The sequence below is a fragment of the Chinchilla lanigera genome, unplaced genomic scaffold, assembly GCF_000276665.1.
Source record: "Chinchilla lanigera isolate Chin_1 unplaced genomic scaffold, ChiLan1.0 scaffold00002, whole genome shotgun sequence".
Taxonomy (NCBI): Eukaryota; Metazoa; Chordata; class Mammalia; order Rodentia; family Chinchillidae; genus Chinchilla; species Chinchilla lanigera.
Window position 1 is genome coordinate 33,718,492 of NW_004955403.1, and position 19,936 is coordinate 33,738,427.

Here is a 19,936-nt window from a genome sequence, read left to right on the forward strand (position 1 = left end):
ATAATATGTAAAACGATAACCATTGATAATTTCCTACCATTTTGTGTGTAATTTGCTAAGTCCCCCCTATTATTATGTTATCCTTCTTTTATTCTTTAAAATTAAAAAAAAAAAAAAAGTAAAGAGTTCATGTCTAATAGCTATAAACTATAACATATCCTCATGGCTATTCGGCTATGTGGTGTATAAACCAGAATTTTAATCATGGTATTGCCGTCTTCTACTTACGTAACTTTCCAGCTATCTACTCCTCTGAGCCTCTTTTTTTTTTTTTTTTGGTTTTTCTCCAGTACCAGGAATCAAACTCACGACCTGCGCTTGCCAGGCAGGAGCTGTGCCACTGAGCTAAATCCCCAGCCCCTGAGACTCATTTTTATCAGCTAAAAATATAGTGGAAATAAAAGAGTCCGGTAAAAAGGACTAGAGATAGTGTATTTAAAATCTAGTACACTGACAGACATATAGTAGATGATTGATAAATGGACAGTGCTGCTGTTGATCCTCTTGTTTAATGAGGACTCACTGTCTCCATTAGTTGCTATAGCAAAAAAATAAGAGAAAGGAGCACAGTGACGGCATAAACACGGAGGCAGAAGACACAGCTTCTACCTCACTTTAAGAGACTGAGATACAATCCAAAAAAGAAGTGCAAATGCACACTTAGGGCTAGGACCCACCTTTCCACACCTATGGTGTACCTCCCTTAGTAATCTGTTAACTCCAGCCCATGCTCCTACTATATCTGGCATATGACTATGCAAACACAATGACAGAATACACTGAGGTCAAGAAGCAGCCCAATCTAAATCTAACGATTTCTCTGTTTGACTAGATCCTTATTTGTGTTTGATGTAAATAAGAACATGCTAGCCAGGCACAGTGGTGTGCACCGGAATTCCCAGATACTTAGGAAGCTGCGACAGGAGGATCCCAAGTTCCAGGCCAGCCTGGGCAACATAGCAAGACCCTGTCTCAAAAAAAGGTCAATAAATAAGATAAAATAAATAAGAACACCCAATGCACAACAAAGAGTTGTGGTTCACAGACTTTGCGAGAAGCTCGTTGGAGAGAGTTTTTCATACTCCTTTAATGCCCTCCTTTAACCTACTCTCTCATTCTGAGACGAACTGAGAGTTAAAAGGCTCCCTCGAACATGGGCCCAGGCCAGCAGGCCCAGAGTGCGCAGAGAATGGGCTCCGGAGGGAGCTCCTACCTCAGGAACACACGCAGCACAGTGCACGGTCTCATTCTCTTTTTACCAAAGACCGTACAACTCTTTCCTTTGAAGTGACAGTTGTGTATCTCTAGGGCCTTAAGAATGTGTAGTTTAGATTCACAAATCTTTCTCCAGAGCCTTTTATCCTGTTTTTGATCTGCTCACTGGGACTTTCTATTCTGGAAAATGTGCAGGTATTTTTCATTTGATTAAAATGGCAGTGCTCATTCTAAAATAAGTTGCTAGGTTATTAAAAATGTGATTTTCTTCCCACACATTAGCTGTATTTTGAAAAGTGGAACCTCTCCTAGGATTTAGTAAAGAGGAAAGGAAAACTATGGGCCACTTCCCAGTGATACATTAAAATTAGTACTGAATATTAAACTATATTATTTATGTAACTTTAACACACATAACTAGCTTGGCTTTGGTGCTATGTCCTTTTTACTTTATAGCACATTCATCTTATATACTGCAAGAATGATGAAACAGCAATTTTATCGGTGCTAAAGTAAGCACATCTTTTTATCTACTTAGCTTACAATAAATAAAGATAACTAAATTTACAATTACATTCAAGAAGCTGTGCAATACATATCATTTATCTAATCCTGTCGGTACAGCCCCACAGTCCTTGTGGAAGAAAGATTCCTCCGATTTACCTTTCCTACTGGGGAGATGCCACAAATGAGGAATGGGTGTCAGCCTGCAACTCAGATGGACAGGAAGGAAGGCACCCCTAACTGGCGCTGACCTGAGTCAACTACCTTTGAAAATTCTCTCCCAGGCTGGTCTTCTCATCAGACATTCCCGAAGTAAAGACCCACGTGTACACGCGTGAGGGCGAGGTGGTCATCTTGGGCTTCTGCAACTTGCCATGGCAATCCTCAGTCCTGACTCCAGATTGGCCCATGTTTTTCCTGGGTGTGTGGCCAATGTTACTTCTTGCTCATTGAGTTGTTTATTTTTTTGAATGGTTACTGTGTTTCTAAAATAGATGGAGAAGGAAAGGATCTTCTTTTTCCTCAAATGGGTTATCTAGTGATGCCACTGTAAATATTTCTCTAACTCCCACCAAGGATCTCATTCTAAACTGTTAGCTGGGAGAGAGGGATGTGAAAAGGCAATGAAAGCGTAAGAGTTCGTGATTCTAACAGGCACACCTGGTAACTGTAACACTGGCGGCAGGAGCTAGGGAGGGAGGGAGGGTAAACGGAGCGTAGTGGAGCAACTTGGTCGCAAGCAGACAGCCAGCAAGAAGGATCTCACCAACCAAAGAAAGTCTGCGCAGGGGAAGAAAGCTCCATGAGGGAAATGAGTCATCCCAGAAAACTGCGAGGAGGAGGAGGAGTTGGGGACCGTGGGGGTTACACTTGCTGCTACTCTGTGGATGGCTCTCAGAGCACCAAATTATCCCTTTCCAGTCTTTGAAGTCTTTTTCTAGGAATGTGGTATCCCTCTAGGCTACTGTGGAAACAGAGGTGACATAAGTTACCCCTTGATCTCTATCATCATTTCAGTTTGCCTAAATTCATCTCCTATAGTTAGCCAGAGCCTTAAACAAAAATGAGCTCTGCTTTCATAACTGAGAAAGTTCCAAAGTGCAATGTGCATCTATGTCTGTCTTTGTATGTGTGTCTACAAGAGAATGAAGAAAATAAACTACACATCAAAACATGATTTATCTTTAAAGTTAATTTTAGAGACCCCCAAAACTCGAAGTTTCCCAGGGTAAAAATTTTCCTATCATTTGGAAAGTATCTTTTAGACCTCAGGAAGCAACATGCCCGTCAAGGATCACCTGAAAATGCTTTCAAATGTGCTTACTGCACATTGGATCTAAGGTTGCCAAACTGCAATTTGAAAATGAGATATACCGGGCTGGGGACACAGCTCAATGGCACAGTGCTTGCCTGCCAAGAGTGAGGTCCTGAGTTCGATTCCCAGTACCAAAAAAAAGAAAAGTGACATATTTTAGGCAATCTGTGGCAATCTGTTTAAAAGATGTCACTGTGGTTCTGATGTTCATACAGACCCACCATATATTCTAACAAATAATAAAAACTTGAACAAAGTACTGAAATATATATGCATATATGAGTGATGTATATACATATGCCATATATAAAACAACCTTATGTGTAGGTATAGATGATTTGGATAGCACCCTAATCATTAGTTTTAATTTCTTATGAGTGGTTCTAATGTTTTAGTTAGCTCTAAGTGAAACTAAAAGGTCATGATATGTACAAACTGAAATTAAAAGGAAAGCTAATGTGTTTCAACTAATCAACATTTTTCAATGGTGAGCATTTCATAAATTAGAATACTATATTCTAAATAACCTGGCAGGTATTTAGATATATGGATAGAATGGATAGAACCTATGGATAGAAAACAACAAAAATCACAATTTACCGTTTTTGGTTTTTTTTTGTCTTTTTGATACAGGGTCTTGTTATGCAGTTCCAGCTGACCTTGAGCTCACTTTGTAGCCCAGGCTGGCCTCGAACTTGCAACCATCCTCCTGTCTCAGCCTCCCGAGTGCTGGGATTACAGGCATGAGCCCCCATACCCAGCACAATATACTTTAAATAAAATTAGAGCCTATGAATCAGTATTTCGGAATCAGATAAGAGAATTATCTGGTGTATAAGATATGAATATAAATGTAAATTTTTTTAAAACCCTCTATTTCCCATAGGCAGCTTTAAGAAAGTTATTAACAATTTATCATATTAATATGTGCATATCTCTTAGAATTTTCAAAGCACTTTTGCATCCATTATTTTGCTTTGCAGAGGCAACTAAGATAACTTTTTATAAAACCAAAAAGTAAAAGGTATGTAAGTGGGAGGAAAGGCGAAATATTAGAAGTAGATGAATTTGCCTAACAAGTCAAAATATTTAATTCATTTGTTTGAAACAAAACAGCTTCAGTTATGTACTTCTGATTGTCCCCCTTCTTGGGCAGAAGAGGGATAAAGATAATCTCCATTTGTTTGCATCAGAAGTTAACAGTAAAGGAAATAAAATCCCAAACCTTGTGGAAAGAAAGTTTAACATATCCGCAAATAGAACTTTCCACCTCCTCGCACAGACAGGCTTCTCACCCTGATGTCTCTCTGAATTCTCTATGAACTGAGTGAACAAGCGAACTGGTTTAGGTAAATGGGCTTTGGGCAGAAGAGCGTGCTGAATCTCAGCTGCTCTATTTCTGCTAACGGTCCCATTCTTCTTCGTGGCGCTGGGCTTCAAAGCTTTGGGGTTATCTTTGATTCTTCCTTCCCCTCAATAACCTGCCAAGGCCTGATGTCTCTAACTGTTCTGTTCTCCTACAATGGGTTTCATTTTTCTCGGCTCTGTAACCTCCACTGCAATACCACTAACCCCCTAATGGGTCTCCACTCCAGCCCACTCTAGATGCCTCTATCAGCCTCACAATTCTAAAAGTCTCTTTCTCAGTCTCCAGCGTAGACTTCACTACCAACTTTGTCTCTCTGTGCATACCTCCTAAGCCACGCACACTACGCGGCTTGTTCATGTCTTCTGCCCAGGTCCCCTCCTCCTAGGAACACGCCGCTCATCCCTCAAAGGTCTCCCTCGCATCCCCTCCCTGAACCCTTCTTTGACCCTGACAAGACCTCTCACTCTTCTGAATCGTATCATTTTGCTCACACTTTCCTATCCACCTTACATTACGTCATTCTTTTCCTTCTTCCCGGGAGTAGATGATGAGCCTTCTGAAGGCAGGAATTGTATTTTCTTCTTGTTACGTCACCTGCCAGGCTAGCCCAGTACCCTGTGCAAATTGGAAATAGTTTAATATCTGTTGGACTATAAAGAAAAGCACATACATTTTTTAAAATAAAAAGTAACATGTGAAAGCAGATAAAGTTGTTCTTGGCTCTAGTTTTTAATAAAGAAGTAGGCTTCCAGTTCCGTCAAACCCTGTTACTTATTCTTTTAATAAGCAATCAACAACCAGTAAATTACTTAGCCAGTGAATGTAATTCAAAGCTATCACATACACAGACATGAGTCACTCTGGCAGCTGGGTAGTGCTTTCCTGCTTCTAAGGTAGAGAACATTCAGCTGAAAAGACTGCAGAATAGCTACAAGCATAAACAAGCTAACCAGTGTGATGTCACAGGACCAACAGCCCGAAGTTTGGCTGCTAAGACTTGCAGGTGGCTCATTTTTGTGACTGATGGAGTCAAGAGAACCAAGCTGTTGAGAACTATACTCTAAAGATGCAGAAAGCTGGGCGTGGTGGTGCATGCCTATAATCCCAGTACTTGTGAGGCTGAGGCAGGAGGATCTCTGTTAGTTCAAGGCCAGCCTGAGCTCCAAAGTGAATTCAAGACCAGCCTGAATTGTATAGTGAAACCCTAACTCAAAAAGACAAATCAATCACTCAATCAATCAATCTGCAGAAAGTCACGAACACCAAGCCACTCTCTGCAGTATAATCTCCATGAGGAATGAGGGAAGCTGCACGCATAAAATAAGAATGTACGGTATGCTTTTGATATGTGGTCAGTACAAGCGGAAAACCTGGAGGGTTATTCATTTATGTAACTTTGGAGAAAATCTGTAAGACTGCCCTCATTCTAATTAATGAATAACTCCACTTAAAAATTATTATGCTGGGTGCAGTGTGGGGCACACCTATAATCCCAGAACTCTGGAATGCTGACAAGAGCATCACAAGTTCAAGCCCAGCGTGGGCAACTTAGCAACTTAATGAGACCCTGTCTCAAGGGGGAAAAAAGGCTGGGGATGAAGCTCAGTGAGAAGGCCCTGAATTCAGTCCTCAACATAACACATACCAAAACAGACACACAAAAAACCCAGAATGCTGTTTGCTATACTCTACATTGAATTTTTTAAATTTTATTTTACTTTTTTGAGACAGGGTCTTACTAAGCTGCCCAGGTTGGCCTTGAACTCACAAAAGCTCTGTGTTGACCTTTGCAATAGTTAGGATTACTGATGGATACCACTGTGCCTGGCTCATAGGGAAATTCTTAAGTAGTCAGAGGGAATGAAGCCTATTTCATTTTTTTAAAAGTGTGAAAAACATTCCAGCTTTTCCAATACTTTTGTACACTTTGAAAATTTTCTTTCTTACTTTCAACACTGGAGATCAAACCCACGGCCTGGAATGTGCTCTACCATTGAGCTACATCTTCAACCCTTGAAATATTTTTTAAAAGACAAAGTTTTATCACAGGTATAGAATTTCAAAGAAAGGTGTAGAAACATTTGCTAAAATAGCTTGGAATCTTTTTTTTAACTGGAGACATTGTACTTACAGGAATTATACACAGAAACACACACCTTCCATTTCTAGGTAGTGCACCAGAGAAAAGCAAGTGGGAAAACACTGGCCTATGAAAGGCATGAAAGAAGGGAGGGAAGGCAAAAAGAAAAAAGTAAGAATTGAAAGGAGAGGGAAAGAGAAGAGAGACAAGGAAAGGAAGAAGGCAGGGGAGAAACTGCAGGACAGCTAGGAGGACACAAAGATGGCAGGTTCAGATGGCAACTGCTGTTGAAAGTCTGAAGAGAGGGATGAAAGCTTTTCCATCACAGAGCTACAACTAGACGCAAGGTGAATGACTGGGCACTGGATGGCACTGAAGTCTTTCAAAAAGCAACAGAGCATATCAAAGTTAAATAGTACTTGAAGATATTTAAATGCTGACAAAGAACTGAAAGGAGCCAATAATACCTGACTTGCTGACCAACAGGGTTACCCAGGACTTTTTATGTATTCCGTCACTTAGTTCTAATGCCAATCCTGACAGTATGGCATTGTTAGTTTCCACTTTAAGGACCAGGTAACTGAGGTTACAGAACGTAAGTAACAGGTCAAAGATCTCACATCAGGTAAAGGAGCCAAAGGCTGAATACTGGTGTTGGAGACCGGAGGCGAACTGAGGCCTAACTGGCCTCCTCTGTGAGCACAAAGGAGAAAGGCAACACACCGGGATGACTGCATACTGGGGCTTCCGGGGAAGGTTTACACAGCTGAGATTAAGGTGTTTACCTGAGCACGTATAAATGGATACTATGAGGCAGATAAATCTGGTGTTACTTTAACTGCTTGTACTCGTGTTTGGTGTCTGAGTGAATACAAGGAGGAGCCAGAGGTGGGGGTCCTCTGCTGACTAAAAGGCAACAGCCCTCTGGCTGCCCATATGTTAAACTAACTCTGTACCTCTGTCATTCACCCTCACCTGCCCCCAGGGTCAGGGGACAAACCAGTAGTAGAACTAGGTCCCAGCAGGTGGTGCCCTGGGTGGGGAAAGCTCAGAGGAGGGGGCTGGTTCCCCACAGGTGATGCTTCTAGCAGGAACCTGAGACCTGGGGCACAGGCCAGGCTGCTGCACACTGGCAGCCTTCCTTCCTTCACACACACACACACACATTCATTCATTCATTCACCAAGCAACATGGAACTACTGAGCTATGTGTCAGTTACTGGGAGTGCCTTGGGAGGAAAATAGATACAGTCCTTAATTTCAAGAGTTGATCAATACTTACTGAGAAAAGTAGTCAATAAGCACCTAAATAAACCAGTATCTCAGGATAAAATTTAATATATACAATGAACAAAGTGGACAGAATAGTAATAGAAAATAAAGTAGAGCATCACTAAGTGAACATGGTTAGCAAGGTCCAACTGAGACCCAAAGGATGGGCAAGAGTCAGAAGCAGGAACAGGAAAACGTATTCACAGACGAGCGAAGCGGAACTGCAAAGGGCCGGAAACAGACCACCAAAGCGAGGGTCCCACGGGCAAGGAGTACAGTAGTGAGGGGAGGTCTGCAGGGAAATCTTGCCCTGCAGGGTCACAGCACAGGTGTTGCTGCAGGTTAGCAGTCTGGACTCTAAGTGCATTGGGAAGGCACAGAATGGTTTGAGATAGACCACATTTGCGTTGCTAAAGCATCACTCTGCTTTCTGTATGACATGTAATAGGGTAAGAGGTAAGAGCAGTAAACGGAAAGATCAAGAAAGAGACTTTTGCAAGGTTTCAGTGGTCACGCAGACAGAAGTGGTGGCCGTGGAGACACAGGAAATGGACCTCAGAGGGGATCTGAGCTATATTTTGGTGGCAGAAACCAGATGCTATGCTGATAGACTGGATATGACAGTGACACAAAGGGAGGTGCAGGGGGTGTCTCTGAATCCTTTACATGGCTCCAAGCCTTGTACATCATTTGATTTTCATAGTGCATTTTTTATAATGTGAAGTGAGCTATATTTATACTGGCATTTTAAATGATATAATTTTGGTAAGTAGTTCACATGCTAAAATCTCCACTTGCACACTGCTAAGCTCCCCCTCCCACCATAACACGCACTCTGAGGTACACTGTCTAGGAAGAGATATACTTCAGATGCGGCAGAAAGAGGGTTTGCACCCCCAACCACCTACGGGTGAATTGTCACCTTGCTGCTTTGCTGGGTCTATACAAAGAAGTCACAACTATGAGCCTCTGACTTTGCGTACACTGGCAAAGATTCTCTCATAGATCCATTGGGAGAATTCAATAATGTATAGTAAGCTGCAGAATGCAGTAGGTAGTAAATAAATAGTAAACTCTCCCTCCGCTTTCTCCCTTCCCTTTTCTTTCCTTCTCTTCTCTTCCCTCTCATTGCAACGATAAGAAAGCCATCAGTCCTCAAGCGTCTCTCTTACAGAACACAGAGGACTCTGTACAGAGTATATGACTGCTACATTTAATATAACTAGGACACGCTTTAGGTTTGGGTCCTAAAGGATACTCACATGCAGTTATACTTAATATATAAATTCTAACTCTGCCACAACCACCCTCACCTCTGACTAGAAGGGCTTCCAGATAAAATATAGACCATTCAGTTTAAATATAAAATATTCAGCTTCACATAAACAAAAAATTTGTAAGAACAGTATATCCCACACAATATTTGAGTCACAGTTATACTAAATTTTTTCACTATCTTAAGTTCAAATTTAATTAGGTGCCTTGTATTTTTATTGCTAAATCTGACAACTTTATGACTAGGCAAGTCTCTACTAGGAATAAATTATTCCAAGATTCTTCCTTCGCACCCCTGAGAGATGCTAACTCTTCACTGTGTAAGACATTATGCCTCTCACCTTCACAATACTATACTTCCACTCCTACTCTCTTTGAAATGATTTCAGCCATCACTTTTCACTCCTACCAATAAATATATAATGTCCAAAGTCTATAGAGTGGCATTCCACCAGACATAGAATTCTACTTACTGGTCACAAAGAATGCTGGTGCATGCACACAGGTGTGTTTGTGGGTGAGTATGGGGGGTGCGTACACCTGCAGTGTTAAGCTTTTATAAAGATCATGCTAACAATACATCACTGGAAATACCTTTGCAGAGTTTTCTAGTTTTGGCCAATTAGATCTGCATCCACATTAATAAAAGCTATTTAGATCCTACAGAGGTAAAATCAGTTATACAGTAAACCGAAAGAGAAACGCTTTGAGTTCACTCATTGATCACTGCCTATGAAAGTTAAAGATCTGCAAATTCTTCATTAGAATCAGACCATATCACAAGACTGTGAAAGTGGAGGCCACAGTTTTATCTGTCTCTGGGCTCCTTTTGAACATACTCAAGTGTTTCAATCTCTGGCTTCAGTACTAAGGGGAAAAAAGGAAACAGAAGTACAGCTACTCCTATGAAATACCCAGAGCACTATTTACAACAGTACTTATTATTGCTCCACAACAAGATAAAGAACTTGCTCTGGAATAAAAGTCAGCACACTGAGAAAGTTTTGCTCTTAAACAGCTGTCGGTTGAACTGAACAAAATATTTAATGGTGCAGTTTATTTCCACCCTGCTGCAAGTTCATTTTCTCACTGTGCCCTGGAAATAAAAAATCCCACAGACTGATGCTAGTCTGTGGACCACATTTTGTTTGAGTAGCACCTATATATGTAGAAAATTCCAGAATGTTATACAATGTACCTCTAATATGATGGGAAGAATGGAGGGCCCTGCTTGTGCTGGCCATTTTGCCAACCAAAGGTCCTTCTATTTCACTGAAATAAAGGCATAAATATTTTCTCCATTCCTAACAATTTCATTAAATCTAATCATCTCTCCATACACTAGTTGCCCCAGTTTTAGAAAGAAGAGGATTTGTGCTTACTCTTCTTGTCGTAAGTCATTGACGCTGCGGTCCAGTGAGATCATGTCACTTGCCACCATGTTAAATCCGAATTCTTTAATGCTGGCTTGAACTGCATGTTTGAATTCTGGTCCCAAAACCAATGGCTTGGCTTTCTCTCCAGGGCCACCAACCACTCCTTGAGGCTCAGGTTCTTTGGGTTCAAAGTTACCGAGGATCCCTAGGCGTAGCACAGGATCATGGTAGGTGAATGTCTGAGGCTTAAATGTGAGATACTGCCTCTGCATTATGTCTTTTTGGGAATCTCCTCCAGCATGGTGCTCGTGATCATTTTTGGCCTTGTTTTTTCTTCTAATAGACTCTAAGTCCACTTCTACTCCTTCCACATGAGGCCATGGCACCACGGGTTTGAATCTGTCATCCCCAGGAGCTAGTCCATTGCCTCCTCGGTTAGGCATGGGGTTATTGACATCTCTGTCTTCCTATACAAAAGGGAGGGGGATATACAATAAGTACATGAAGGCACCACAGTAGAGTTTATCATATAAGCATTCATGTTTGTTAAAAAGCTGAGGCAAAATGAAACAGTTTAAAATATGAAATACAAGAAGGTCATCCATCAGGAGTTCTTATTAGAAGATATATTTTAGAGTAGAAAGGAAACACCAAGAAAAAAATCAGCTATTTCTTCATCTTACTATTCCAAAGTACATGTATACATTTTTAACTTATCTTTATAAATGTAACTCTCTATCAAAGACATCCAAATGATACATATTATTAAGAGTTAAAGCAATGAGTCTCTAGGATATTTGATTAAAACACTTACTACGTCACATTGTACATGGTCATCTGGTGTGTGACAAATAGAATCTTTCCTCAGCAATGCAGCTGTACAGTGGTGGTGACACTGGATGGGTACCACTCAGAGGTTTTGTGCACCAAATGGAAGAGGGACAGAACGGGAATAGGCCCTCCACAAGCCCAATTTAGTGTTTTGTCTTTTTCTGTGTTTTTTTGAGACAGGATCTTGTTATGTAGCTCAGGTTGGCGTTGAATTCACTATGTAGCCCAGGTTGGTATTGAACTCACAATCCTCCTGCCTCTCTTCTGAGGGCTAGGATTCCACGCATGTGCCACCACACCCACTCTAATTCAATGTTTTCTATTTAGTGAGAATTTAGCTGAATTTAGAACTAAGTAAAACTCTAATCTATAACCAGTCAGCTTAGGCTTTTAAACTACATCTAATACCTAGTTTGTCCCATCCCAGGGCAGCACAGGTAAAAACAGATTCCGCATATATGGATACTCAGTAAAGGGTACACTTCTCTAAATTTGGATCCTTTTCATTACCCATGGAGAACATGCCATCCAAAATCCTGAGTGCTTTTACTTCTGATATATAGTACATTTACCTTTTGGTAAACCACCACCTTTCTTTTTATAAAGCAGTGTTTCTTTATGTTAGTATCACTTCAGTGGATTTTAAAAAATATTGATGTCTGTGTGTGCTTCTCTCAGATACTGATTTAATTGGTCTGGGCATTTGCATTTTTAAAAAGTACTTCAGGTCACTGTAAGCATGTATGCCCGAGAACCACTAGCTTAAAGGGAGAGTAGCTGCATATAATTAGACATGGGAGTTATGGACTATTCACAGCTGGAGAAGAGGTAAAGAGGGCTGAGAAGAAGTGAAAAACAGGCTGACAGGTATGCTCCTGACTCCATGCTAAGACTGTATGATTCCTTAACAGGCTATTCATAGAATTAGCAGCATCTGACCATGATTTTTCTAACACGGTATAACTATCTAGAAAAGTAAAGTTTAACACTTTTAAAGAATACAAAAGTGAAGCCTTAATTATGATGTTATATACTAGTAGTTTATTTAGAGACAAAAGTCTCTATAGAAAGTTATTTCAGAAGTGCATTTAGTGAGAATGGCTAAGAACTGATTTTAGAGAGTTCAAAAACGAATTTTGAAAAATTGTATATTTATTTCAATGATCTAAGTATATGATAGAAAATTCAAAAGATCCAAAGGCCATGCAATGCAAAACAAGCTTTCCTGTTTTCTTTTCTGTGGAGCCAATTCTAGTTATCAATTCCTACAAATGTTATGTATGCATGTATAAAAACACATGTATATATGGAACAGATTTTTAAATTAATTATTAAAAAAGAAACTCTTAAGATGATACAGCTGGTTCAAAGACAAATCCAAACAGACAAACAAACATCAAGAATAGTAATTCACAAACAGATGTTAAATTGGTCTATACCCACAGGGTAATAATAAAATCATTTTATCAAACACAATTTCCATTTGCATTACAAGTTTTCTATCATTTACAGGATTATAAAATCGCCCAAGGATAATGAAAGTGTGCAAAGCCCTGGAAAGTTGAAGCCGATAATATACCTAATCTTTTGGGGGGCATTTCAAAATTCTATACATGTACCCCCATATACCACAACACTATAAGATGCAACACAGCCTGATTATATAAACATGATGCCTTTCTTCAGTCACATGCCTAAAGCAAGCTGTCTGGATCAGGCCTTCAACTGCCACACGCCTGAGTTAGCAAGGCCTTATTCTGAACCTAACCTGTGACTCTACTAAGGGTCAAAGTAGAAAGTCATCTTGCCAGAAATCTTACACTCACGAGGGTCTAATGGTTTTCTTGGGAAATAACTACTCCTGTACAAAAATGTATGCTCAGCATTGAAACTGCAGAGAAATTCAGAAGACAGAAAGTATCTGTTTCTCCAGTTTGCCTCCTGGTTCTTCATCAAATTGTACTTACTTATGATAGCATTGTAAGTGAATTAAAATAGATCAAGATACTGGGCCCAAGTTGTGGATGTTGAACTATACATAGCACACAAAGAAGAAAAGACATGTCCCCCCAACTTTGGGTTTCACTTCATAGGCTCCAGGGAACTGGTAAACTGGGAGGTAAAAAATGAGGGGCAAAGAAATGTCAATGAACACATAAGAGTAGTTTGAACAGCTCACCAGACATCAACATCCACAGCCATAGCAGCCACTAGATTATTATCCAATGTTCCATCAGAGCAAGATTATATTAGAATAACGTGGACATAACAGTTCATGAAATCAGCTACCCATATACGCTCTCCTTTACGTCAGCCTATACTGATATAAAATTACAAATTTACATACTGCTCAAATTCACTCACTTCAGCAAAAGAAGTTTTAATAAATACAAACGTTATGCATATCCTCCGCTAAAAGTTGTTTTGATCTTTTCTCTGACTTCGTGATTCTTTGCCTAACCTCAAGCTGTTGGTGTTCTTAGGATTCCATGAGGACTCTATTCGCTATTCTATCCCACTCTTGGTTACTTCATTTTCTTCAAAGCCCAGTGCCCAGCTGTCCACATCCATTTCCCAATCCATACCACGTTTCTGATTGACAGACCTTACAGTCAATGGTTTCCCGAACATTTCTATGTATATCTCTCTGGCACCTAAATATAACACACCTGAAACTGAAGCTACGCTTCATTCGCCTTACATCATCTGTTTTATTTACTGTCTTCCCTACTTCAAGGACAGAAACCACCATCCATTCAACTGATGCTAGTCCAAATCTTGTGTTCATCTTCAACTTGTTCTGCCTGCCCCACTGACACTCAATAGGTCATGAATTTCGGTGAGTTCCGCAACCTGGACAGCCTGAATGTAAGCACTTCCATTATCATCAATGTCACTGCTTTAACTTGGGCCACTCTTCTCTCTCAACAGGATTACTGCAATAGCCCTAAGAGTGATGACTGTAAACACCGTGTTCTAAATGCTTTACACATATTAACTTATTTCACCCCGTAAGTTAGGAACTATGATTATCATACAGACAGAAAATCTGACAGAGAAGTTACCTGAGGTCAGAATCAGTACATAAAAAGACTCAACATTTTTACTGATAGGATTGCAAGATCTGGGGACGAAGCCCAGTGGTAGGGTGCTTGCCTATCACTGAATTACTGAATCTAAACAGGAGGCTCAAGTGTCCCTGCTCTTAACCACTATACTTTAGTGCGTCTCATCTTAATGTACACACCATTTTCATTTTTCCACAGCTGTGGGGCTTTTCCCAAATTATAATATAAGCATGGGAACTTTCCCTGCTTACAACATTCCACCAGTGGCCCAATGCCTTTAGGAGAGTTCATGTTCCTTACAGGATGCACCAATCTTTTTTGGGCTCCAGCTTGAATTTCTGCAATGTCTCCATTGTGAATCAAGACAGCAGGGGTCAAGTAATTTGAAGAAGACAAGTACTGAACAATTTTGGCTTTGAGACCTCAAGATTTCTGCGGCAATTAAGTTTGCCAATATTGTTGGAAAACAGCCACAGACAATGTATAAATGAACAGGTATGGCTGTGTTCAACGGAACTGTATATACAGACACCAGACAGGTGGTAGGCTGAATTTGGCCTCCATCCCCTGCACTGGACCTTAAGTCTTGTGAAGGCGAAGAGTCTACCACAGGCACCACTGTATCCCCAGTGCTTACCCTAGAAGGCAATTCCTCAGTAAATAGTTACTGAATATATGAATAAGTCTAACAGTTCCGCTTGGTGGTAAGAGAGACTGAGAAGAGAGGGAAAGAGAGGCAACCAAGAATATGAAATGGGAGAGAGGAGCTTATCTCAGATCCTTGCTGGCAATACCTAAGAATTCACCAGCAACGTAACTATTCTCTGCATGGTACTTTACTTAAAATAATGATATATAATAGCACCAGAAAAATTGAATTTTCTCACTCAAAGCCTGTATGCCATTAAATCCAAAGGCAGAATCAAATACTAGCACTGCGTCTAACCCCAAGTCAGTTCAGAATAATCATGTCAAATCGTAAAGTTATGTGATTCAGAGAATGGCTGTAAAGTATAATACTTAGCTTCCCAGAACGAAGACTTCACACTCCTTTTTCCTGTGTGAATGAGAATTAGTAAATGCCTCTGTGACTCACTGGCACTATGGTACTTTCATAGGCAACAGCTGATTTACTGTACAGCCAAAATCAATGAATCACTGCTGACTAGAAATGGAAAAGAGAATCAGCAGAGAACTTTCCAAGATCATTATGTTCAGAAAAGTAGCAACAGACTGGAAATATAATCACATAGTATCAGATGGTCAGACCAGTCACTATCTACCTTACAACAGAGCACCCTCCACCCCACACTCCCAAATCCTACTTATGTGTGCTATTTTTCGAAGATGTTCATGCCTTGGCAGAAATCCTATGAATCTGGAAGGATTTAGAAAAATGATCTTTAGAGCAAATGGCAGGGATATAGGCATGTTGGGATTTGGAGTCAGGTGGCCCCTAGAAAATTACATTCATGATGAGCTTATGTTGTCACATGATCTCTTCAGAAATTACAACTTGGGAATGGCTACTATTGAACATGTCCACACTATTTGGTTATCATTCTTCATGTGCCACCAAATTTAGAAGTATAACACGATAAATGTCATTTGTGATTTAAAACCCTTCTGATCAGAAACACCTTTAGTCAGAAAATTCATATCCTTGTGCTTTATCTGGCTGTACTTACTAAGAGATGAAGAAATAAGTGCAAGGACAGCAGAGGGAGGTTAAGCAGACACTGGAAGTCCAGGGAAATCGGGTGTGTACCAGGCAGGTGCTCCTCAGTCACTCACCAATGTGTAGTGGGAGGTAGGTGGGAACGGGGGCGCTCAGGCCTCAGTACCCTTTCTTCTCTTCACTTAGCCACAGCTGAATTCTAACCTATGCCACCTCACATTTTGTGCTCACTGAAGACCTTCAAGTCCTGCTCCCTTCAGAGCACTGAATGAGAGCTGACTGCCCCAGTGGCCCTGCTGGACATCCTGGGAGGAGAGGGGGCAAGAAATTTCTGTTTAATGAGGGCTTACAATGGATATACCTGAGATTAAACAGAGACCTTACCTGCCCTTGGATATCTACACTGTCATCGCTTACAGGTGAGGCTACAATTTCCAAAAATATATTTTAAAACGTCTTCAAATGAGAGGAGATTTAAGGCTACTTTCCAGTAGTAATGCCTCTCTTAGTAACTAGGGAAGAACTGAAAAATGGAAAAAATGTGTTTTTAGGCAGTAAACATATAAATATAAAAATTCCACTAAACTCTGGATATGGATTTGTAAGTATGATATTGCTCTGATAAGAAAAATTACCTGCTCAAAGAAACAGACTCAGGAGGATTAACTCCCAGGTCAAAATATATAAGCCAAGACTTAACAAACAGAGAAAAGAGAACAGCTGACATCAAAGTGACTGCTCCACCCAAAAAAACCCAGGTTAGCAACTCTATACGTATGACTTTGGCAGAAGAACCAGGTTGAGTCCTACACAGTAAGCCACATGGAACCTAACCCTCAGTCCTGAGACACTTAAGACTTTTGACTACAGAGAACTGCCTATTATGTAAGAGCTAATCGTTATTCTACTTTTTCTCTCAAGATTTCTGATACATCATAGTAACCATAGTTATAAGTGAATTTAACAACCTATGGGAGAGATTTTACCAGGTTTTTACCAGGGCATTCTGGACCAATTACATGATACTCCATATTAACCACATAAGCAAAATATAAAACACAGTATATAATAGATCTATCTTGTGCTATAGTCAATGAAGAAGTTAATCCGTCTTCCTAAAAAGCTGGCTATATCACAGTTTTGAAGATTTAGTCATCTCAAGAAAAGGAAGCTTTCAGTATACTTGCTATTACACAAGAGCCTCCCAAAGAGAAATCTCACTGTTGTGCAACCAGCCAAACCATCCTTTAACTTCCATGTATACCGTTGATATTCTTAAAAGTATCCATCTTAAAGGTATCCATGTGCACTGACACAGCAATTTTCTGAAAATCTTCCCGAATAATGATGGTCAATTATACAATATCCACAAATGACAAACTTTAAGTCTTTGGATCTTTCCTGCAGTTTTAAAATAATTTCTCTCCTCTCATTAGGAGGATTTAATTTTGTTACTCATTTGACTTAATGGCAAAATTAATGTACTTAAAAATACTCTAAACTCAGTAGGAAAAAAAATCAACTACTTTTTTAACAATCAACTATTTCAGTTATTGATGATAAACTCATAAAAGTTATCTAAAATTACCTACATTTTCTGATGTCTGGTTCAAAATCCTTTCCAGATACCTCCCCCTAGAAAATGAATTCCCTTTTTAAGCAGAAAACAAAGCCATGTACAGCTATATGAGGCATTTCTGATACACTCGAGGCTTCCCTAAACATCAAATAAATGACAAGAACTATAAACTCAAAGTGAAAAATTTGGATCTTTTCTAAGCATTTAAAAAGAATCCAAGAAACCAAATAAGTTTCTTCCCGTCACTTTAGTCTGTAAAAATTATTGATACATCAGTTCCATATATTGTCTTTGGATAGTAAGTATGCACTGATGGCATTCCTCGTTCTAAACTAGCCAGTGTCCAATTTCCATGGTCATCTCTATTTCCAATAGATCCCTTAGTACATTTCTGATATTTAATTTCCTTCCTATCATTGAACCTTGTGAGTACAAATTTTTTGCAGATTAGGCATCTCTTCTTCTATGCTTTATTCACTCTTCAACTGGCAAGAAATATCCTCTTTATTTTACAAGTATGGATTTTTTAATAAATATACATTTTTAAAGTATTTCAGAGATAAAAGGTTATATTAAAATCAGATTTTAGGAAATTTTAAATATTCCAATTTTTTAGTTTTGATCTTTTGAAACATTAGAGTATTCTGGTTGTTAGATATATTTTAAAAGTAATTTTTGGAAGTGATATTACTAAGCACAGGAATAAGTCCTTTACATTTACTTAGAAATATACAGTATAATTCTGAATAAAATGCAGGTCATCCAAACTAAAGTAGGTTATCAAACTGATTAAAATTTACTTTTTCAAAACCACATCAATATATTGTATATTTAAAGGTATCAGGGTAAATAGCACATTTATTAGAAACAAAACTGAATTTTTAACATATGAATTAAAATTATATCTTAAAAAAGATGTCACAAAAATTTGTCTTTATATTAACTTATCTCTAATGTTCAATTCTGTGTGAAATTCCTGTAAGCATACAATGGTGCAAACCAGCACTTATACTCAGAAATCAGCTATCAGAAACCTCTCTTCTCTTCCCACAGTCCTGTGAATATTTCTAACATTCTTGTCCTGCATTGCTTTAGTATGTTTAAATGTTTCACCTAGTCAGATTCAGGGCTCTCTGCAGATAATGTACAGTATATTATTTATCTGTGTGTCTAAGCACCTAGTAAGGCAGTAAGTAGGTAGAGTTTGTTTGTTCATGTACTAGGTGGAGAACCTCTAGCTGAGGATCATCTATTACTACCATGCTGGAATATAAAGTGACTTTGGACTTTATACTTGGCTTGGTTAAGCTAGTATTTCAGAAATCCAATGAGATAACTGAGGACAGTACTTCTCTATGTGTTTAAAATTTGAATAATCCTTTTTTAAAGTTTCTCCTTTAGGTATGGATAAATCATGCCTCCAAGTAAAAGTCCATGCTTCATGGAAAATGAGTACTTTATTTAAACATGACAAAGAAATCTGCTGATGTCAGTCTGAGTTCCTTACATCAATTAGCCTTGCCAATGGTTTCTGCAAAATTTGATGCTTGTAAACAGTAAGTAGTGGAATAGAGATTCTAAACCAGGTCAGAAAAATATCAGGTATTACTCAAGGGGGAATAATTTAAAAGGAGAAACAGATAGTTAAATGACAGAAATACAGGTTAATTTTTGTAATAAGAAAATAACAAATGACAATTTTTCTTTTATAAAAAACTTTTATTCATAAGACTTTAATTAATTGACTCAGATGAAAGTTATTATTATAGACAACTAATCAAGAAGTATATAAAAATACATGAAATTTTATAATACTTATGAAATCCAAACAATTTTTATCTTTCAGAGGCTTTATGAAAATTCGTGCTGTAGCTCATGAACTAAATTATGAATTTTACAAGTTTTAATAATCTTTCTTATTGTGAATATTTAAGGTTAACTCTTTGGCTAGTTTGAACTGAATTTTAAGAGTCAAACATTAGTATAATTAAACAGGTGATCAATAAATAGTAGTACATTTCAAAGCTGATATAAAGTTACATTTGTCAAAGTTTACATTATAATTTCAATGATAAGAATACATATTGTTAAGACAAGGCTATTAATATACATTATACCATTGCCATTTAAAAGCCTTATCCCCTCAGGTAGTAAAAGATAGATTATAATACTCCTTAGAAATCATAAAGGCTACAGTGGATAGCTTTTAACTCTCCATGTTTGACAACTAAGCAATTCCTAAAGTTTAGAAACAATGCTCCTAAGCAGAATTTTCCTTTTATAGATAACATTCAATAAGATACATAAAATAATTTAATGAAACTGTCAATACCTTAGAATAAATCTTACCAAATGATTCCTACAAAATGGTCTG

At 38.8% G+C, this 19,936-nt stretch overlaps 1 protein-coding gene across 2 annotated transcripts in view; it reads right to left on the reverse strand.

Moving 5' to 3' along the window:
• The window catches only part of Galnt7 (polypeptide N-acetylgalactosaminyltransferase 7), a 64,888-nt gene extending 53,488 nt beyond the window's left edge, over positions 1-11,400 (reverse strand). Inside the window, exon 1 of one of the 2 annotated variants that reach the window (XM_013513313.1) lies at positions 10,413-11,400. In XM_013513313.1, coding sequence (XP_013368767.1) covers positions 10,413-10,849 — 437 coding nt within the window. In that variant the 5' untranslated portion in view covers positions 10,850-11,400. The remainder of the gene's footprint in view (positions 1-10,412) is intronic. The other variant, XM_013513311.1, reaches the window with a different exon arrangement.
• Positions 11,401-19,936: the final 8,536 nt, after the last annotated feature.